General features: G+C 40.6%; 2 protein-coding genes across 2 annotated transcripts in view; one reads left to right on the top strand and one right to left on the bottom strand.

The window, feature by feature from the left end:
* SCN3B (sodium voltage-gated channel beta subunit 3) overlaps positions 1-23066 on the top strand; it is a 61858-nt gene that overhangs the window by 5281 nt on the left and 33511 nt on the right. Inside the window, exon 3 of the mRNA XM_075521389.1 lies at positions 14500-14706. The gene's annotated coding sequence lies outside the window, so the exon portion shown is untranslated. The remainder of the gene's footprint in view (positions 1-14499; positions 14707-23066) is intronic.
* ATP12A (ATPase H+/K+ transporting non-gastric alpha2 subunit) lies at positions 159-21188 on the bottom strand. Its single transcript, XM_075521197.1, has 24 exons — positions 21088-21188; positions 20443-20540; positions 18171-18364; positions 16610-16669; positions 15506-15709; positions 14802-14915; positions 14510-14644; positions 13846-13963; positions 12912-13180; positions 11814-12012; positions 11210-11319; positions 10329-10463; positions 9858-10050; positions 9195-9370; positions 8014-8150; positions 7112-7262; positions 5036-5204; positions 4181-4335; positions 3439-3562; positions 2954-3099; positions 2175-2308; positions 1127-1228; positions 379-470; positions 159-187 (listed from the first exon to the last, which is right to left on the bottom strand). Exons 1-24 carry the CDS (start codon positions 21186-21188, stop codon positions 159-161), a joined length of 3345 nt encoding a protein of 1114 aa, XP_075377312.1.

The raw sequence follows: 23066 nt of genomic DNA, 5'->3' as shown, positions 1-23066 counted from the left end.
TCCTTATTTCTTCATGAAATTCATGAAATTTCTTCACCCCTTCATGGGGCGAACCCATGCTTGATATTGCACAGACAGGACATTAAAGCAGCAGAGGCTGTGTCAGGTGGGGAAGAAGCTCTCCAGAAGGAGGAAGACCACCAGTGATAAGGACTGTTTCAATAATACATGTTCTTGTCCCACCAACCTGCAGTAGGAGAAGGAAGGAGGAGGAAGAAAATCAGTTATTTTTTCCTCAAAAAGGAAAAGTAATCATTGGGAACAAATGGTCCATTTTTAAGCAGTCCACCTGTCAGTGGCAGCTAAAGTACGTGTATGACTGAAAGGGTAGGAAAGGACACCTTATATTAAAATGGTAAACTAGAAAAATCTACTTACTTCCTGGGTATCTCCTGATCAACAGCTTGCGGACTTCATCGTAGACCCATATCAAGATTGCAAATGGTACAGCCACAAACCAATACTGAAACCTGGGAGTGGGAGAAGAGGTTCTCATTCAGAAGCATCTAACCACTCAGCTGAATTTCTGGGGTCTCTGTCTATGCTATTTGATGTCACTAAAAGAGAACCTGGCCTTTTTGGCTCCCCCCCTCTTAATGTAGGCACTCAAACGGTTAGAAATAAGATGATGTGCATGTAAGCCTCCCAATCTTAAGTAGTTACTGAATTAATTTATTCCAGATACTATTAAGAAGGAAATGTTACCTGGTGGTATTACAGTCTCTGAAGATGGCAGAAAAATGGAACATTTCTGACAGTGATATGTTTAAAATAAAAAGTTGCTTGCATAAAATTAAGTAAAATGCTATCTAATCTCACCAAAATATTTAAGATCTTGGAAAAAATATTAAAATGTTTGTGCTGCAGAAGTAGGTTTCTGGATCCTCAGTAGTAAATCCAGTAAAAAAAGTAGGGCGCTTTTTTTTTTGTGGAAACTATGAAAATAATGCCCTTTTTGGTCAATAAATTGTCCACCCTGTCCCTCATAATGAATATTCTTAAATGTTTATCCTTGAATTGTGCCGCATGGGCATCCTGCTCCCATTTGTCTGTTTCTGGCAGAATGCTAAGTCCATGTCTGTTTATACGTGAAGGGCAAGGGAAGTACTCTAGCACCAAAACTCACCTCAGCGGTGTGAAGTTCAGGGCTGTAACATGTCCGAGACCATAGGTAAGAATCAGAGCAATTCCTATCTGGGAAAATATACCCACCCAGATGACTTTGTTCCTGCAAGAAAACCAAAGAGGAAGGGTTACATGCCTCTGTCCATGCATAAAAACATGCCACAGCATAACGCAAAGGCTGTGCCACTTTCAGAGTTGTGGTTGTGCTCTGGTAGCTATCTTGAATGATCTGCATCAGATGATGAGTACTGCAGACACAGTAGCATGAGACTAGTGGTAGACTCTGTAGCACTCTTGCGTTGCATAGGCCTGTGTCTTTCCTGGTAGCGTTCCTGACCTACCTAGATTAAAGCAAGCTTTAGGTAGACATGTAATGTGCATTAGTCATGTCTTCTAGTTGCACTGTGAATGTGCACGTTGTTACTTGAACGTACATGTAAGAAGGAAATCTACATAGATGTACGCTCTGTACCTGCAGATAAAGAAAACAAAACAATTTGCTTTCCTATCAGAAATACTTCGGCTAAATGCCAGTGTGGCCTCTGTCCCGATAGATATTTTTAACTCCCTGGCTTCCATGGGATTGAAGGGTGCAGAGTGTTTTGCAGAGGGCAGCCAGCACCATCTTAGGGAGTTTGACCAGCTGGTATCACCTCTCCTCAGAGGCTAAAGTTATATTGCAGAAATCCAAATGTGCTAGCTATTGATAACTACATGAAGAATTTAAGAAAATAACCTGGAGAGGAAACTCCCTTTTTTGTAGTAAAGATTTTAATGAATGGAGAGTTAGTTTTAAGCTGATACATTTTCAGAGTAACCACTAAATGTCTTTCTTTAAAGAAAACCCCTATTATGAAGTAGGAAGGGGGGGGGGGGGGTGGTGTAATAAAATGTTTGTCTGAGATTTGCGATTGCTTGAAGCCAGATTTAGTCTTTGTTCAAAGACTGAATGTGAGTGGGCTAAATCACTGAGCTAACATTCTTGTAAAATTAGCAGTAGGCTACCTTATCCTTTCATGTGTCAGGTAAAGAATCTTGCAAAACTTAACCTGAAAAGACCCTGCTGGAAAATGGAATTTCTTCGTGTTTTCCTGATGATCAAATCAGCAACTTGCTGAATTGTGATGCTGACAAAAAAGGCGGTATAGCCAGTCCACTGTAGGTACATCCTCTGGTATTTAGTCTGCAAAGCGAAGGAAAAATCAAATAGTGTTATATCAGACACTCATACCTTGTGCAAGTGACTGCAAACCTTGATAACAGGATTTCAGTTACTAAGGTGTAAATGCAGAGTTATTCCAGATTTAGATACAAAATGATCAGATTTTGGCCAGTTGTTCTAGTCCGCTAGTTACTGTGGATGACTCATGAGACTGAAGCACGAGCTTGGTATAAGGAAGTATTTATATTGATTTATTAATGGTTTCTGTGTCTTGTGATTTCTGCAGAATGAGTGAGGGGGAGTGAAGAGTGAAAGGGGGAGGGAGAGTCTGCAAAGTATTTTACAGTAGTGCTGTTCAGAAGTAGGTCTGAGAGATTATGATGGATCTAAACATAAAGTCCAGAGAAGAAGGGGCATCTCCAGAGGCTTTGAATCAGAAGAAGGCAAATTGTAGAAGAATGAATGAAAGAATGGAGTCTGAATGAAAGAGCTAGGTCGCAGGAAGCTCTAAAGAGTCTATCCTGAGGGACCATTAGATGAAAGCTAACTATTTTTGCATTTAAATCTCTCTCTCTTTCCCTAATCCTTTATTTTGGAGGAGAGTATAGAATTTTTAAGGAACTGTTGGGCAAGAGACAGTGCAAGGATGTTTCAGTGCTGCTTTACCCATTCCTGTCCATATGAATCCTCAAAGTCATTAATGGCATTGTTTTCCCAGTTGACTCGCACGCCAAGCAGCGTGGAAGGGAGGAAACCTTGTTCAGCATACACGGTAAAATAGGTTACAAAGGCTCCCACTGACTGCATGATACCTGCAAAATCAAAGAGGGAGAAATGAGGAAGAAGCAAAATTTAGGAGCGCTGGGGAATGTGCTGGATATCAGTGTTGATCTATCTCCTATGGCATGAAACTTGCCGTGAGTCTAAAGGTAGTTTTAGAGCTCTTAGTGCTCTAAGGATCTTGACCTCTGTAGGTTAAAAACCTGCTGTGTTGTTGAATAATGAGTAACAGAAGGGAGTTAGTTGGGTTTGCCTAGGAAGGCAGAGGAAGGAGTTGAGTTTCAGCTCCCCGTTTTCTAAAAAGTTAATCAACTTCACTCTGCCTTGGTTTGCTGATACCAGATAGTGTTTCAGAGAACAGGCCAACCTACCAATCTGCAGATAGGAGTATACAGCAAGCTGCTCATTCACCAGCCTGTCTTTCCTTTTGTTACGAGGTCTCCTGTTCATAATATCGCTTTCAGCTTTTTCGTAGGCTAATGCAACAGAGGGGATCTACAAGAGAAATAAACCATCAGAACCTTGGTGGCAACATTTATCTGCTTCTGAGATGCTTATCAGAGAAGTTTCAGTTCTCAAGTGGTTCTGTTGACATACCCTGCATTTTCAGTATACACAGAGCAAATGAAAGAAGGATCCATGTTAGCATTCTCTTAGCACATATAAAGGATTTGAGGGAAGTCTGAAACTGTTTCATAGGTCTGATGATCATAGAACAATACAAAGAGCTGGAGGATACTGAAAACATCAAAAGGTCTTTCAGATACCTTGGACTGGGCTCTAATGAAATGTCTGGTATTCATCCCCTGTAGTAACTGCGGCAATCTGTATGATCTCTTGATTGAAACACACTGTTATTTTGCACACTGCTGAGTTTTGCTTGTCAGCATGGATCAGAAGTCTTTTCTGCTCCCCCTCTGCAGGTTTTTTTTCTACTCTTCTTTCTCTATATCTGGCTGCTTTTAATCTAGTCCTCTACTCTTTCACTAGCTTGTTATTCAGCTGCAGGGTAAGGCAACTAAATCTTCAGTGTTCTGCATGTCCCTTTGTACCCAGCCCCTCTCACTTGTCATGATATTTCAGCAGAAAATATTTTAAAAGACCCCAACTTACAATGTCTGTGCCCAGGTCAATGAATAGGATGGTGATAGTGCCAATGGGCATTGGAATGCTGGCAATAATGTAGATGAGAAAGGGACAGAGCTCAGCAATATTCTTAGTCAGGGTGTAGGCAATTGTTTTCTTTAGGTTGTCAAAGATCAGGCGGCCTGGAGGAAAAGGAGACACTTCTGTAAAAGCTAATTGTCAACAGTGTTTTCCAGAAAAAAAAACAATTTTTAACTAAATGAAGTGCAAACATTTACTGCTTATGTCTACTTTCCTCATACGTTTCCTCATGCATTTTGGTTTGTTTGGTTTTTTTAAACTACTAACCTACCTTCCCTTAGAGCCTTCTGAAAATTCAAGTGAAAATAAAAAATGTCTTTCAATGAGAAAGATTGAGGAAAAAGTCCTGTTCCACAATACACTGTAGTTTTAATGGAAACACCAAGCTCTTTACAGTGAAAGAAGAGTGGAATGTGTGTTACTGTCACAGGTGGAGCACGGTGAAGGTGATGTGTGAGCAAGTAATAGAGTGAAAATGTAGAGAAAACAATTTGAATCTTTGTGGGGCTCAGAACTGCATAGGAATGAGATAGGAAGTTCTTTTGTCTGGAGCTTGAACAGGCAGCAATAGCAGACTGATGCTATGTGTGAGAGAGGGGGATGATTTCCTTATTGTCTGTTTGTCATGCGTCTATAAATGGAGTTAATTCCCAGTTTTTCCAAATATCAAAATCACATTTCCAAATCCAGAAAGAAAAAAGAGGGAGTGAGCGCAGGAGGGAAGGATCAGGAGGACCCGCCAGTGCTGTGTGGCTGTCAGCAGCTTTCAGCTAAGAAAATGGATAGCAATGTTGTTTTTACCTTCCTCCACTCCTGTGACAATAGAAGCAAAGTTATCGTCCAGCAGTACCATATCAGCTGCATTTTTAGCTGCGTCAGAACCAGCAATACCCATAGCAATTCCAATATCTGCTTTTTTAAGAGCGGGGGAGTCATTGACTCCATCTCCAGTCACGGCAACAACTGCTCCCTGGAACACACAAAAGGATCCCGATGTGGGTTTTTTGAGGAGATGGTGCTATCTTCCCCTAGGGACAGTCTGTTCTTGGCACACTCCCTGTCTTTAAATCTCTAGAAGAAAGATGCTGATACGAAGTTCTGAATCCTCTTTGTACCCACATAAAACACAGCCAGTGATCAGAAAGACACTAGATAGGATTAATACAGCAATCTCAGACTTTTGTGTGTTAGATGTCTGTATCTGACTTTGTCATCTAGACTCCCTTCATAGTAGAGAGAAGCGGGAAATTCAGGGATATGATTTACTACATCCTAAAGAGTAGACATCTAAATTAGATGCACTTGAAATGCAATTAGTCTGATCATTTCTTTCTGTGGAATATAAGGGGACTTAAAAATCTAGACATCTGTCTATATGTATGTGGTCTATCCCTGTCTGAGCAGGCCCAGGCTCATCAGTGGGAGATTCATTTGACACATGTTCTGCCCTTGTCTTTTTTGTGAAGTGCTTATAGAATCAGGCAGTTTTCATCTTAATTGTAAATTATGTAACTATTCAGTTAGAGACTATTCTCATCCTATCCCAACAGCTTCTGGTCATTGCCAGTCTATGCTAGAATTGCACTAGTAATCCAAAAGATGGAAAACTCTGGTTATTCAATTCATCTTCTTTGTTACCTTCCAATGAAACCATCTACTGCAGCTAAAGGTCCTGTTCTAGTAGATGCGAAAGTTCATGGCTTCATAGCAATACAGAGTGTTTCAAGTGGGAAAAAGCCTGAGAAACTGATTAATACAAATACTGAATGTCCTGTCCCTGTGGGGATTTAGCACAGCGTCACTACCTATAAATAATGCCATGTACAGAAGGGCTTATAAGCTCTAAGTACTAAACATAGCATGTAGACTGGCTGGCTTGAGTTGAGGGCAGGAGGGTGTTCCTTTTCATCCTTTAAAGAGCTAGATCTAGTAGGAGTGTGGGTGTCTAAGCAGTGCAAAACACATTTACCCCCTGGCTGCCAAAGGCCATTAAAAAAGAAAATAAAAAAGGTTAAACTGAAAGATTTTATCTTTTCTTTTTTTTTTTCTTTTTTTTTTTTTTTTTTTTTACTCTCCTGAAAGCAGTTCAGGCTTAAATCCGAAGAGCTGATAATGCTGATTGGAAAGCTTAGCTCTGGCATAATTACAAAAATAAAATAATGTCTTGTGCCATGTCTCCTTCTCTGAAAAGTTCAGGCACAGTAGCAGTGTGGCTTTCAATTCACAGCATCTACTTGGAAGATGTCATATCTGAGGGGAGAATCTTCCAATGACAATTTTTTAAATCCTGCTTTCTCTGGGTAGTTTTACAGTCTTTGAAAGTAACATAGATAAGGCTTGGTCCTACATAAATCATGGTATGGCATTTTGCAGGATTCATACCTTATTTCACTTCTAAACATTCCTGTGGGCAGGAATTGCATAGGTCTAAATGGTCACAAGAGATAAGATGAGAGGATGTGGTAACATGTTGCTTTTATCTGGGTTTAAAGAATTCCTGAGGGAAGGCTCCTTCCCTGTACAGTCTCTGCCCAGGAGGCTTTATGTGCAGCACAGCAGCAGCTTCTCAGAATTATATGCAAAACGCAGACCCTCGGTACAGCTCCAAGCCAGTCAAGCTTAGGAAAAGCTCATGTTGTCAATAGGAGTTCAGAGTCTCTAACAAGAATTTGAGTAGCTTGGATTCTGTCCAGACAGTGTTTGTGGCAATCTGTTAGATAATATTCTTGCACAGTGAAAAGAGTACAAACAGAGCTTAGAGAGCATTGGAAATTGGCTTCCACCCTCTCACCTCGGGGATGATATCTGTGGAAAGCTACTGCCCCATGAATGCCCTATAGCCATATCTGTGTATAACCTTTTAGACGTCTTACTCACCTGCCTTTGGCAGCCTTCAACTATAATCAGTTTCTGTTGGGGCGATGTCCGAGCAAAGACTATCTCTGAGTGGTTACACAAGATTTCATCCAGCTGCTGCAAGCTCATATCCTTCAGCTCCATCCCATTAACTACTGCTGCTGTAGCTTCTCTGTAAGAGCCATGGAAAAGCTGGGTAAATTTTCAAATTAAAAGGCTTAGATAAAAATAGTGCACTCATAGAATGTATGAGGCTTGATAGTAAGGAAAGCAGCAAATTGAGTTAATTTCAGAAGCATTAGTTGTTAATCAGCAGGTGTTGAATGAAAGCCACTGTAGAAATCCAGAGTGAATTACAGTTACCTAGATACAGAGGGGAGTAATTGAAGCTTCCTCCTGAGCAGACATAACAGCAGAAAATGCATTTTAAAGAGGGCTCCGAGTGGGAGGGTGGGACAGTGGAGGAGGAAGACATCTTGTCTCTAAAGAGCTTTTATCTTTCTCTTATGATGTTATTTTTTTCACATTTAATGGGAGAAAGAGGAATTTGGACTGATGGTCCTTAGGTCATGTGATTCTGAATTTTGCTTTTCATATGTGTGTGTTTTGTCAAATGGGCAGTGATAGCAAAGTCCAACGTGATCTGCAAAGTATAATTTGCTAGGTTTTTGGTTTTGGTCGTCGTCCCCCCCCCCCCCCCCCCCCCAAGGGCGAGTGAAGATGAGAACCACTGACCTAGACGCCTAGTGATTTAGGTAGAGATGATACGTTGGATGGATACAATGGCTGGGAATATATCAAGGAATAGAAAAGCAAAAAGTAGCCGTGATGTAGAAATAGGCTATAAAAGCATTAGGGAGGGAGAAGGCATAGCTTTCAGAAAATGAACCCACAGGTATCCCCTATACTCTGTTTGCTCCTACCGTCTATTGACTTGCTCAACAGGAATGTTGAGGCGCTTAGCAATATCTTCCACAGTCTCACTGGTGGCTGAAATGATGCCTACGCTCTTGGCAATGGCCTTAGCCGTGATGGGATGATCACCAGTGACCATGATAACCTGAGGAATGGACAAGCACTTGGCGTGAGTGACAAAAGTATATGCAATGGCTGGAGTGAAATAAGGTGAAAATATCTACTGTTGTAGGCCAGGAAGCAGTTTAGAATCTGAACTTGGAAAGCTGCGCTATGTACGTAACAGTGACAGATTATGACTATTACTTAATTGGCTCTGTATTGACATTTGGTCTCTACCTCTTGTTATTGGTGCTATTTTATCAGGGCTGTAAAGGAAGACCTTGTCACAGGCAGCAAGGTTAAAATAATGCAGAATAAAGAAGCCTTTATATAAGAATTTATATTAGGTGTACTCAAAAGTGAGAGTTCATTAGAAAGTTGCATCTTAAAATGGATCCTTGTGACTGAGGTGTCCTGACAGATAAGACAGAATTTTTTCTTGGTTTTCTTGAAGAAGAGTTGCCAGCTGCCAGATTTGTCTACAGACTACAGAAAATTTCACCAGGGTTGGGACTTGGGATTCATCTCATCCGAGATCAGTAATTCCAAATACTGATTTTCCTTTCTTTAGCTAGATTGCCTCTAGAGCTGAAAGTTTACTTGTGGGTCCCCTGGGAGTGAAATGAGGAGAATTACTGCTTCAGGTTCAACTTGAAGTTTTGAGATTAGTGATTCCTATGCATAAAAGTTCCTAACAGGTATAGCCCTGTGTCCTAATGCCTTCTCAAGAGTTGTTTCTGTTACCTTAAGCTGTCTACAAGCAAGTAATTCTAGCTGGCATGGTTTCTGTATTCTAGAAATGGATCTGATGAGACAGTATCTGAGCTTTTCCAAATTTGGATTTCCAGTTTTGGGGTTCTGTGCACTTCCTATAGTCTGATTCCCGCGTAAATTAAACTGTTTTGCACCTCGGGGCCTTCAAGTAGTTTCTTTAAGTTACAATTATAGAATGGTATTAACGAACGTTTGGATTTTTGGTAGTTGTTGCTAGAAAGATATTAATGACAACGTGGTGGAAGATCTGAAAAGTTATATTATCATGAGTCTTTCTGTAGAATCACTGTATTTTACTTTGTAAAATCCCTACCTTGATCCCAGCACTGCGGCATTTTGAGACGGCATCTGGCACTGTGGAACGAGGTGGGTCAATCATAGATAAGAGCCCAACAAAGCACAGGTTGGAGGTTGGGAAGTTCATGGAATCTGTGTCAAAAGGGTAGGTGTCTGGAAACTCGTTTTCAGGCAGGTATAAATGACAGAAACCTGAAAAGAAACTTAAGTTGATGTAATGTACAGGAAATAGTGGGAGAAAGAGGAGACCTTGCTACGTAGCATCAGGCTTTGCTCTTGTCCATGGAACTCCAGTGCATTTAACCATTAGCTTTTCACGGAGGATTTTTTTAACCTGCCATTCTAACCTTCACATCAAAGTTTATACGGAGTCAGTGTTTCACGTGGCAAAGCTAGTGATACTGCCAGCAAGGAAGAGTGTTTTCCTTTGTGGATTACTTAAGGGTTTTTTTGGCTGTGCAGTGTGGCAGATCAACATCAGTATAGAGCAGTAAGGGCATCCCTGCCACAGAGAGCTTACAACACGTCAGTGTGGTTTTAACAGTCTGCTTGGGAGGCTGTACACTTTCCTTTTCTCCCCCCACTGCAAGAGGAACGAAGTCCAGACACACTGGATTGTACCGAGATTTAAAACCCCATTTTACACCGCAGTTCTCCGATAGTCTCTGCTTGGACTCACCCAGCACTCTCTCTCCCATGCCCCCCAGCTCCATGTATGCTGTTTGGAAAGCTTCTGCCTTTTCACTGTCCAGTGGTTCTTCTTTGCCGTTGATCATGATGGTGCTACATCTCTCTAAAATCCTCTCTGGGGCACCTTTCATCACCAGCAGAAAGCGTTTGTCGTCGGGATCATCAGTCTCGTGAATGGAAAGCTGTGTGCCACAAATATGAAATTAGTTGAAAGAGCATACGTGATCCTCATTTGTTCCTAGTTTTGATCACTTTGCATGGAGGCAATGTTTCTTCTTTTCCATGGGAATATCATACATTCCATCAAATGGAATGAACTACATTTATTATAGCTTAGATTTCCTCTGTCACTGAATTACCCCGTTAAGACTTCAAGGTCACAAATAGTTGCATTAGACCTGGTGATAGAAACGGTTTAAGTTGGAAACAGTCTGGCGTAATTTCCACAAATGAAACACACCTGGAATTTGTTGGTAGAGTTGAAAGGAATTTCAGCCACTTTCTTGTTCCGTGCTCTAATATTCATGACATCGCCCAAAATGACTTCTGCAAACTTTAGCAGAGCTGTTTCAGAGGCATCCCCTACCACAACTCTCTGTATGCACAAAAGAAGAAACAGTTTATAGCACATGTACTTCTGCACTTCCATCAGGAGAGCTTGCATGCTTCTATAACATGTTGTATGCTTAAGCAGCAATGAATCTACATTGCTACATCCAGGTTGTCCTGGAAAATTATTACAGTAAAAATTTGGGACATCTGTTTTGCACTTGCTGCTAGAACTAAGCTACAGTAAAGAGATTAAATTAGCGCTTGATTCTGCAAAAGCGCAAGATTTGTGATCACTTTCAGGTTTGTGTAGAAGCTTTATAATGCAGTTCTAGGGTAGCAGCAGGCATGCATGGGTGAGCTAACTGATGGACAACATCAAGTGACTTTGAGGAAGGCATTGATGGAGTAAACAGTAGAAATCGGGGATTTGTTCTGGCACTCTAGTTGCCAGAATTTACTGTCTTCAGCAGTCATGTGTAAAGACATTAATTAAGGCATCTTTACCTTTTCTATCTTGCTATAGTAAATTAATAGTGTGGTAATTACTGGTGTAGAAATTCTTGCTACCTGAATTGTCTTTTTCCTTATATGGACAGTTGCTCTTGGCTTTGTGGGATTTTTTTCCCTGTCTTAAACTTTTTGCTAATGTATAGCAGGAATGCTACTATAAATAGTAACTTAGAAGATCGCCGTGGTAAAATGAAGGAGATCACTAAAGCCAAACAGAACAACTTATACGTGGTGTTCTTTCAGAGGAAGAGAAATAAGCTGATATGAAGTAGGCAGTACCTTCATTATTGGGAGATTCTCCTGTCCTGGTCTGAATTCTGCCCGGTTGCAGAGAGTTACAATTTTTGATAATGCTGTCCACGATGGAGAACTTTGATCAAAAGGCTGGGCTGAGAGGAAGCAAAATAAATATTGCATCCCTTAGCATATTACGTGATGGAAGTAGAAGCTTAAGTTTGAAACAACAGGACTGAATTATTTGCAGAAGAAAATTGCTCTTTTGAGAGGTTCTGTTACAGAAAAACAATTTGACACAAACCGTTATATCCATCAGTTAGCAGTTCTAGCAAAGTTGCTTAGATGATATTTCTCTGTTTATTTCCCTACTAAGTTTACTGTCGGCAAAAGGATATGGATTAGAACCTCCTCCAGACTTACTTTCTGTGAGTGGGGATCAAATATTAATTCTTTTTTTCACGTCTCTACATGGCTAAGAAGGGACTTTCCTGTTGTACACGACATTTCTATGTGGAAGGAAAACATGTCTGGTTTAGCTATCAAAAGATATTCCCGTTAACATCGGTTTGACAGACGGTAGGTGTGAAACACCACAGGTTTGATCCAAGTGGTTGTCCCTTCCCAGATCCCCCATTGCTATATTTACTTGTTTGATCTTCACTGGTGTCAGCTGAGTAGATCTGATTATCAAACCAGAGGTGAGCAACAGTCATCCTGTTTTGTGTGAGGGTCCCTGTCTTGTCGGAACAGATGATGGAGGTAGAACCGAGTGTTTCTACAGCTTCCAAGTTCTTCACCAAACAGTTCTTCTTTGCCATCCGCTTGGCTGTCAGAGACAGGCTGACCTGGCAGAAGTAAAGAAGTTCAGCTTACTATTGGTGAGGTACAGTTACAGAATGATGCAATGAGGTTACGTACTTCTGCTAGGGGTTTTGTGTTTATTTTTTTTTAGGAAGAGAACATTTTAAAAAAATTTTAAAATTATCTTTCAAGTCAAAATCTTTTGACTTGAAAGATAAATTTGAAATTTATCTTTGAAGTGTATCTTTGACTGCAGTGCACTTTTTTTCTTTTTTAATAGCATTATTAAGGTCAGAGGTTTGGCTGTAACTAGCACAAGTACATTTGCTGCTGAGAGGAGACTGCTTTCCTGCTGATAGCAATAAGAATGTCATACCAGTTAAGAGGCTGTTTTAGATGGGGGGGAGCTCCTAATCACCAACTTAATGAATCCTGAAATGATTCTCTTCATTATTGTGGTACTGCTGGTTGTTCATTGTTGGTGTACTTCAGGGCTAACAGTGCTTAGCAGGTGTGCTGCTTCCCAGCCAGCGATTTTAGTGATGCTTTATATGTGTTAGTAAGTGGCATTTTCATGTGACTTTTAGGGTACAATATCCTCATTTCCAAATAGGAACAGGTTGTGGGGAAATGAGTCACATCATTGTACTGGTTAGCAATTGAGGGAGAAGGGTACTTGAAGAACATTGTTTCAAACTGGATTATTGTGCTGAAGCTTTTAAGATTCATGGCTTAGTTATGCCAGAATTCCCAAATGAAATGTTTGTCCCTTCAGTTTAATGGAAAAAACCACCCCTATTTCAAACCCAACTCAGCCAAGGCACTTAATAGATAATCTGTTCTTCGCTGGTTACTGTTGCACTGTAACGAACTTAGGAGTGACGAATTGTGGTAATGACTGAAGAACTACAGTGGCAACCAGTGAATTCAAACATAGACTCACCGTTACTGTGGCTAGCAGTCCCTCTGGCACATTTGCCACAATGATGCCAATGAGAAAGATGATTGAGTCCAGAATCTTGTATCGCATAGAAACAGATATAATGAAGAAGAGAACACCGATGGAAATGGCCACTCCTGCCACCAGGTAGACGAAATGTTCTATCTCGATAGCAATGGGTGTTTTCTCATTTCCTACTCCCGATGCGAGAGAGGCAATCCGCCCGATGATAGTGCGATCCCCAGTGTTGATTACAATGCCGGTAGCAGTGCCTGCAAAGAAATAAAAGACTGTCAGCTCCAGGAGAGACTAATCCTGTCTTCTGTACCCAGTGCTGATTGACAAAGACCCTTCTCAGCCTTAACGTGACTGAGAGTTCACCCCAGAATTACATTCTTCCCCTTAGAAATCTTACAGCTCTGTCGGTGAAGAGAAAGACAGACGTAAGCTACTTTCATTAATTAGTCTTTTTTGATTGCGTTGCAGTAGGAATGTAGTGTTACCCTGGGCACTGTACAGTCTTGTAGCAGATAGTCTGTTAGGTATGACACACATACCTTTTAGCCCTGAGAATAGGAACAACGCCTTTATGTGTGCAGAGCCCTTACCCAGAAGCATCCACAAGTACTTAGAGGCATCTGCAACTTGATATTCCTAAAGATAGTGATGGAAAGATCACAAGGAAACTGCAATAAATTGATTGTTGCACCCATAGCCAGTCTAGGTGTTAAAACAAATGTCTCACTGGTTGATACTAAGTATGACCAGCCCAGTGCTTAAGGCTTTATTTTGGTGTGCTTGGGACAACAGTATCTTGTGAGCAACTAAACCTTTCTGGAATTCCATGAATCAGAATTGTTTAAAATGAGTTAGCAGTACTATGTAGCAACCTGTACAGGTGCCATTTCTGGAGGCCCTTCTCTCTGCCTGTACACACCTTCCACACAGGTAGTGGAGTAGAATGCAATGTTCTTGGTCTCCAAGGGGTTCTCATGGGTGAAGTCACAGGAACGAGACTGTGGTTCTGATTCCCCTGTGAGTGAAGAATTGTCCACCTTTAATGAAATGGAGACATGTCCATATTAAAGTTAGTAATATGCAGTTATGTCTAGCCCAGAACATAAGGCAGCAGCACATTTAGTAATAGGTGACAGGGCCGTAACCTCTCAGTGCCTTTTCTCTGAGAGAATTGCCCTTGTCACTGAGAGAATCTATTTCTGTGGGAATTCAGTTCAGTCAGTGTTGTCTGTCTGTCAGTGGGATTTTCAGTAGCAGCCTGAAAGAAAACATGGTTTGAAGATCTTCCTCCAGGTCTGTGGAAACTCTTAATACTGTATTGGTATTTCTGCCCCTGTCCTGGCAAAGAGCATTGCTAGAATACGGTATGGACCTAATAGCTTCTTTTAATGTTCAGGGAGTGGAGATGTTAGTCCTAGATGAGCTGAGCATCACAGTATAGCTTCTGCACTTTATGATTTAATTAGATTATGTCTAATTAAAGCTGTAATAACTCATATTGGGTGCACAGAAATTTTATACATCTAATAAAAGTCTCTAAACCATGTTCTTTTTTCCCCCATGCTTTACAAAGTACTGTTTACCTTACAACCCTGAGCAAAGATCAGACGAATGTCCGCTGGGATCCTATCGCCACCCTTTATTTCCACGATGTCTCCAACCACCAGCTGGCCTGCTGGCAGTTCCTTCTTTTCTGCATCTCTGATGACAAGAGCTTGCTGAAAGACCGAAGTGTGACAAAAATTAGCATTGTGCCATCCTCTAAACCTCCTACCAAGAGGTAAATTCAGGTTGGGCTTATTGTGCTTTTGTCATTTCAAGGTGCGTTATTAGAATGAACTTTCATCTCAAATGAAATGCCTTGGTTATTCTCACCTGTGGAATCATTTTACTGAAGCTGGCCATGATGTTTGTGCTTTTAGCTTCTTGATAGTAAGCGAAGATACCAGTGAGGATGACAACCAGTGCCAGGACTACTCCAAGGTAGAGCTAATCAATAAAAGACATAATCCAGTTAATTTAAGACAAGTGTTCAGCATTCCCTCTGCTAGAATGAACCATAGTTCTGTATTGTTTCAGGAGACTCTTAAAATGTGAGGTATTGGTCAGGTTAAAAGACAGTTTAAGAAAAGACCTTTCAAGTTTTGCCCTGCTAATGATCAAGTAAAGCTTTCTGAGTATGAAAAGGGCTTTTAATAGCAAGTTTCCCATCTCTCTAAAAGTCTTCTCTAAACTAAACCTGACACAAACCCGTACAAATTCTATTCCTAACAGAGTGTAACTCATAAAGGAATCAGAGTCAAAGACTTCGGACTCCTTTGTGGACTTCAGTATTGCTCTTGTGAGTACTCAAGTATTACAATTATGGGTAGTGGTTATAAAACCTTTGGATAGGCACTCTTAGACAGAAGTGGTATGTCAGGTATTTGGGCATTTATCAGAAATATTTGGTAGCAGAGGGAGAGTCCTGAAAGAATAAAAGGTCTCCTTGTAGTTACTGAATAACTGTGAAGTAGTATTCAAATTACTTAGATTGTCAAAGGGTCAAATACTCACTTTGTGGTTATTCAAATACTTACGTTGTCAAAGGGTGATTCAGCTCCCTGAGCAAGCTGAATGCCAAATGAAATCCAGGAGAAGACAGCTCCTATCCATAAGAGGATGGAAAACCCTCCCACCATCTGCTTGAGGAACTTAACAATTTCAGGAGTGGCTTTGGGAGGAGTGAGTGAGTTGGGACCATCCCGAGCCAAAATCTCTGTTGCTCTTGCACTAGAGAGACCCTGAAAAAGTAAATGATATCTTTAAAATGAAGTCACAGAAACAGATTTCTGTCTCAACTCAGAACAAAATTTGCATGCTGTTTTTTCCTTAAGCATTGTTTGTGTTACAGATCAGCTGCACTAACCTGCATCTTCAATTTCTAAACTTTCAGATTTCAGGTTGGCTACTATTACTTATCTGCTATGAAGAAACAGATATTTCTTTACTGGAGCATTGAATCTGGGGCTGTGTCTGTTAGGAGTTTTCATTCTGTCGGTTATCTGTCAAGTATACCTGTACTAAGTGTTTTCAAAGCTGGGGAAAAACAGACATCGGTTCTTTTGCTGCTGTTTCTGCATTTCCACCAAGATGTTTTGTAGTTCATGGGTTCCTTGAAATTCCTGTCTGTACTCTGGCCACGTTGCAATGCTTTGCTATTTGAATGTTAGGTGTCAAAGGGACTCAGGTGTATAGTTTCTCAAATCTAGTGTTTCCTTCAAGATAAAATCATTTCCAGTGCACTCTCTTGCTTTAGATTGTTACAGACACTGCCAGTGACAAATGAATTGTAGTGTAACTGAAATATCAGATAAAAACTTCAGAAAAGCTGAGGTCCTGGTGCAAACTTTGAGGTCACGTTTTGTGCAGGGATTTTGATTTCAAAACCGTAGGTCAGACTTCTTCAGACTTGAGAGAAACTCCAGACTAAGTCCAGGTCAGTGCTGCATGTTGACTTGCTGGTTTAGGCTTTATTGGGAGTTAGTGCATCATACTCGTGCGTGCGTGCATCCACACATACATCTATGTATGAGTCTGTTGATCTGAATGTTTTCCTACTGCTTCTAGGAAGCTTTGCGTAAGTCAGAGGCAAAGTGAGGCAACGATTCAGGCAGTTTCTTAATGCTGCCCTATGGACTTACTTTATTGATGCTTGTACCGTACTTTTCCTCCAGTTCTGAAGTGCTGAGTTTGTGGTCATCCTGGATTCCAAAAGAAAGAGAAAATAATAGTGAGCAGAATGTCAGACTGTTGACATTTTTATTTCAGGATTTGGAGAATGTTCAGACAGCCTGGATCTGGGACCATGGATCCAGTTGCTAGTATGACATCCCACTTTCATGAACAGACAATATGCAATTTGCATATTGATAAGCAAAATATCTTCCACTGGAAGATGGTATTTTCTTTTTATTTTGAGAGTACTTTCGTAAATAGCTCCCTCCTCCAGGAAATCTGTCACAAGAACAGAATGGTGTTTTCATGTTAATACTCCTTGCCACAAATGTCTGTGCTTCTTTTAGATAAATAGTTCCTCTTTACATGCTACAGGACTCGAGCATTCAGTACCATAGGCAATATGTCGATAGAAGAAAGGGTGTGGTGTCAGAATATGTCAGACAACAATCTTTGCGCTTGATTGACAAGGTAGGATATGTGAAATTATTCGCCACAGTCTCGTGGAAAAAAGCAGCAGGTTCTAACCACAGTTAAAAAGGGTGTGGGAGAGGGAAATCTCAAAGCTCTTCTTTCCTTGCCGTGACACCTCTGTGGTATCATTGACCTAATTATATCTTGTGCCAAACTGAGATTTAGAAGCCAAGAATTTGAGAGATCTCACAATTGTTTTCACAGAATGATTCACTGGTACTTGGATGAGTCAATTAACTTGTCTGTGCTTTGGTTTCTCTTTAGAAACATGAGAGTAATGTTACATCCCTTGGTGGCAAATATAAGATACACCGAGAATTATTTAGCTGGTACTGGGTAGATCTTGGAAACATGATGGGTAAACTGATGGCCTGTTTTGGAGTTTCCTTACCTTTGAAATACCATCTAGCCCATAAATAGCCTCTCCTTTGAATTGCTCTCAAAGCAATTCAGAAAAGAGGTCAGTATAATTACCTTCATTTTTCAGATTGAGAAACTGAAACGTAGAGAGAGGAAGCAACTTTTCCAAGATCAGCCAGCAGGTCAGTAGCAAGCCAGAAGTAAAATACAGGTTTCTTGAGCTTAGTGCGGTGTCCTTGAAGAACAGTGCAGTTAGTTTGGGGAGAAAAACCTGTGCTTAAAGCTGAGGCATGCTTTTAGATCTACTAGAAATCTCTAGAGCAAAACGTTGTGCTTCTACCTTTCCCGCTGTTTCCTGGCTGACTGTACAAGTGGCAGTTCAGAGGAAATACTGATTGCAGTTATTCCATTTGGCTAATAACTCCTCTTAGGTGAGATCATGTTCTGTACCATTGGTGGCTTAATTAAGCCAGAATCATTCTCTCGTTGCAGGTATTAATCCTGCACAACTTTTTTCTGGCACACTTCAGGAGCATGAGGAAGCAAATCCTTCCCTGTGTTAGGATTTTCAGAGCAGCAGGTGTTCTGCTAAAATGATAGTGCATTGGCATTTCACTCCCCTTCGCCGGACTTCATTCAGACAGTGGGTAGAGGCTGTCCTGCCAGGTGTAATGGGAGCTTAGCAACACTCACCAATTCCAGTTCTTTCTTGAGGTCTTCTGACTTCTTTTTTCTCTTGTTGCCTTTCAAGTCTTTGTACTTCTCCCCTTCATCTCCAATATCCGTTTTTTCTAGATCTTTTGTCCCATAGATCTCAACCGAGTAAACATCGGACTTTTTCTGTAAAAGAAATAAGGTTTTGGCAATGTTGTGAACATCTGCTGGGACTTGAAGGAAGCAGTAAAAAATACCACAAACAAGTCAAACTCTGACAAATCTACTTGTTTTAAGACAAGCTACAGATTGCTACTGTCTCTTTCTCCTGGCAACTTAGAGCGCTAGTTCCTGTCTTATCCTGAGATCTCTCCGGCGTGTGTTACAGTAATCATGGTCAGGTCTTAAGCAGATGTAAATTATAGTGATTCCTTTAGAGATGTGCAACACTTTTAGTAGTTTATGGTCTAACACAAAGTGTGAGAATACTGCCCAGGATCTCAGCATTGCTAGTGAAAACCAGTAAGTCATTTATAAGCTCCAAGAAGAGATCAGTGTAAAAGCAAAAGATTTTTAAAAGGAAAGGGGAGGGGAAAAATATTCGTTGAGAACTTGCCTGTTCCTGGAGCTTTTTAGATACATGACGTCAAGATTTACTTTTCTTTTTTAACTAAAATTGATATTTACACATTTATATTTACACATTTACACTTGATCATGTAGCAAGAAATGGAGGCAAACACCATACTGGTAGCCAAGGAGAAGCAAGGCTTTCTTTTCACATAGAGTTCAGAACCGACAGGGAAGAGTTAGCAAACTCTTCACTCATTTTTGCTGATCTAGTGTCAGGTACAGGAAACTGTTAACCCTAGGGAAGCTGCTAAACCTCTGACAATGTTTTGCTTTTATTGATAACTTGGGGGTTGTGCTGTTTCCTAACTTTAAGTTAATACTGTATTCTGAAGGGCAAACTTCCTGTGTTGCTAATTTACCAGCTTCTGTAATCATAACGTTCCAGATCCTAATTATCTTGTAACCTACATGCCATGCCTTGGAAGAACTATTGGTTGACCCCATTTCAGAGGCTTCCTTACAGATTAACCACGAGAGCTTCGTGAGAGTCATACGGGATCTTATCTGATAGTGTGCTTTACTAGTGGGACAGATGAGCTTGGGCTGCTGTTGTCTGTCTAATGAGTACATACATACTCTGCAGGGCATTTGTCAATGTTTGGACTCCTGCAGAGGTAATATTTCAGATGAGTTGAGAGTAGACATCTTAATTACATACAGACTAAACCAGAGAGCTCAAGTAATGGAAACAACAAGAAAAAAAAAAAAAAGGATTGGGACATCTTACTGCTTAATACTATTCTGAACTCAAAAGTGGCATCTTATCCTCAGGTGCACTTTCATTAGAGGAAAGTTGAAGTCTTGATGTTGTACCTTGAGGAAGGGAAGAGCTAAGATCTGGTGAGTAGTTTGGAGAGTTAAAAGTCTGAAATCCTTTTCCTGAAGCACTTGAAGTTGCTTAGTGATACATATCCCAGATAAAGGATGTCTGTTACAAGAAGTTCTATCTTTGCTACCTTGCCAAAGGTTCACAATCTGGTTTATCTATTGGGATTTTTCCTTCACCTTCCTCCTCATCCTCCTCCTCCTCTCTTTAACTATCCCACCCAAAAATGTGTTCAGCTTTTCAAATCCCTATAAAGTAGACACACCGGGAGAGAAAGAAAACAGCTATCTATTGTGAGAACTTAGCAGGTGGAGGAGAATAATAAAGAAAATTAATGAAGTTAGTAAAATCTATTGATCGCTTCTATGCATGATCTATGTTTAACCTTTAACCTGTGAATTCTCATAAAATCTCAGTTTTTGGCATTTGCAAAAGGAATAGTGTTCATGAAACTGTTGATTATGAAACTAGCCAGTCCTAGAATTCTTCCCTCTCCAGTCTGATCGCTTTACTTCTTAGGATTAGAGGTGCATACCCGTCTACAGTGAAAATTTTAGTCATTACACTGGATGCCCAACAGTGTCTAGTATTAGTTCCATGTTTCACTTAGCTTGCATTTGTAATATACATATGTATATTAAAACTTAAATTAATGCTTGTTCTTTAGAAGAAACACATATGCAGTAGCAGCAATTCCGTGAACAGTGTACTCACCTTTACCATCTTGGTGAGTTTATTCCTTTCCTGATGGAGTGAAACAGCCAAGCTAAAGTCTCTGGATGAAAAGCAAAAGCCCAACTGGAGAATGAAGTGGCTCCGAGCAGGTTTGGCTATTGGAGTGCAAAAGCTCACAGAGGTTGTAGTTCCCTCTCAGCTGGCAAGCAGATGTTAGCTGGAATCCTGCTTGCACGTTGGCATCCTTCAGGCAGGACGAGTTCGTTGTCCAAAGCCTGTGGAGAAAGAGCACTGTTCGCTACTGCTTTATAAATCAGCATCTTGTGCTGCCACTCCACCCCTCCCCTTCCAGGTCCAGCCCATCTTCTGTTTCACCTGTAGTAGGTGGAAAAATACCACAGTAATGGGCATGTGGGTTTCAGGTCAGATAGTTTCTAATTATTCCTTTGTAGTGTTTGCTCACAACTAGGGAACGGGTGTATTATTCATCTTGCTAGAAGCAAAGAGTTTCCATCAGAGACTTTCCAGCACTGGACTCCCCTTATGATTTCCAGCTGTCGTGGCAACGTACGGGGGGTACAGGAAGTCTGTGCACATTTTGTCTTGCTTGTTTGCATGATGTTCTGTTTCCCTGCATAGAGTCCCTAAAAGTCAGATCCCTGCCCTGTTTAAGTACTAATAGGGACTTAGTGGAGTGGTGCTCCTTCAAGCCTCTTAGCTTAGACTTCACTTTTAATTCTTCCATTGCATTTGTTGTGGTTTTAACCCTCATGCTTAGCTGAAAAAAGCACTTCCCAGTGCATTTTCAGCAAGAGCACTTACCTGAACAGCTTATTTAAATTGTTTGTCTTGCACCGATTACCAGCCTCCATACAGGAGTGATAATGAGATTTATGACGCTTTCGATACCTGGCGTATCTCATCGCTTAGAAGTAAAGTTAACTTCTTCTTTACCCCTGAAATTTAACTGAGAAAAACTGAGTCAAATATGGTGAAAGATTTTCTATACTTTAACATTATTTGGGGGAAGACTGTCTTTCATCTGTCTGACAGAGCTGGTCTCACTGATCAACATAGCATTTCAGCAGTTGGTCTTTTATGTTATATAATTCATGAGCTTCAATTGCATCATTTCAGATGCTGTGAGGTACCACAGTCACTAGCAGATGACTCAAATTGTGGTGAGAGGTACAACATGTTAATGGAGATAACAAATGTTGACTGTTTGAAGCCATATGTATAAGCTGCTAGTGCAGGGAAGACAACCAAGTAACATACTTTTCTACTTCAACAGGAGCATGAATAAATTCACATTCAAATCACGGACAGGTTTTCAGTGATTCAAGTATCATACCTCCTTAAACATCGCTTATATTAAAAAGCGAAGCTGTTTGCATTTCTCAGTTTATGTGTATTGGTCTTTTTCCATGGCATTCTTTAATCTTAGAATGTTACGCAAGATACAGAAGTGTATCTGGAAAGGTTTCATGTTCAGTTTCTGCTGTTTGTATTGAGAACTGGATTGTGTCCTGGGACTTGAATATAAAACCTTTTCATATGTATATAAGTATTGGAGATTTCACAGTATGTGCCATATGCAAAAGCAGTAATATATTGACTGTGTCCAGTGAATCTGCATGTGTCACGTCTTACCCATTACGGAGATTGTCCTCTCTATTGCTGGAAAAGATACTAGAGCAAGAAGATCAAGAGGTACAGTGAGCATATTTGACATCAAGCTAGACTACTGAGGCTGGAAGTGGGCAGATATGTGAAAGGAAACGTGGACTTGGAAATAGGGAAATGCCTTCCAGGAATGCAGTTGCGTTGTCCGTCACATCTGTTGGTAAAGACAATGGGCTGGAAAATGTGAAAACACGGCTAGCATACTTTATCTTGTTCATCTACAATTTTTAACTGGGAACTGGGATTTCTAAAACAGTGGCGAGAAATAGCTGGTAGATGGAAAACAAGAATGTGTATCATTATATACTGCTGTTCACAGATTTGTAAAAACAACTGCTCTGTACTTTTTAGTAATGGTTTGTGATTGAGTGTTATCTGGGTCATTTGGGCAGTTTTTGCGTTTGTCTTCTATAAATCATGAATGCTTTTGCCTGGGGACGAATGTTAGAAATGCAAATTAGAAAAGTGTTTGGCAACAAAGTACCCCATACACCCTGGTCTACATGCGATATTTACACTGATGCATCTGTCTTCTCAAGGGTATGTTTTGTAGCAAATTAATTAAACTGGGAAAGCCCTATAGACAGTGCCACGGCTTAACAATATTTACAAAGTATTGAGCCAGGTTTGCTGCTGATAAATGATCTGTATGGAGCTGCCAAGTTCAAAGTGCAAAATTGATGGTTAAAAAGTTCTGTGGCAGAAATTTCATTAATGTTGTCCACTGAAGGGATTGTTGAAGATGAGAAACTCTGTAAAACGGCAAATCTCTTGTTCCCCGTGAACCAACATACCGTGGTTGGACAGCGTAATATCCCACTGCTGGGAGGAATTATCCTTGTTAACAGTAGTCATTTGCCACTGATGTTGTGTTTTGTCATTTGGCCCTGCTGAAAAGGTACCAGGAATAGAGCCCACATGAGAACCCGGGCTGCAGTTCTGGACAAGTGCCTGTGCACAACTGAATCCTGCCAGTGAAGCACTTGTTGCCTTGGTTTGGCAAGACGTGGCATGTATAGAGAGGAATATACATGGGTCTGTGCCAGAGGGCTGTAATCATCATGTGTGTTTCTAGTGTGTCTCAACATTCATAGCTGAATTCAGCTGTTTTACCT

The sequence above is a fragment of the Mycteria americana genome, chromosome 19 (genome assembly GCF_035582795.1).
Source record: "Mycteria americana isolate JAX WOST 10 ecotype Jacksonville Zoo and Gardens chromosome 19, USCA_MyAme_1.0, whole genome shotgun sequence".
NCBI classification, from domain to species: domain Eukaryota; kingdom Metazoa; phylum Chordata; class Aves; order Ciconiiformes; family Ciconiidae; genus Mycteria; species Mycteria americana.
This window is presented reverse-complemented; position numbering and strand designations above follow the sequence as displayed.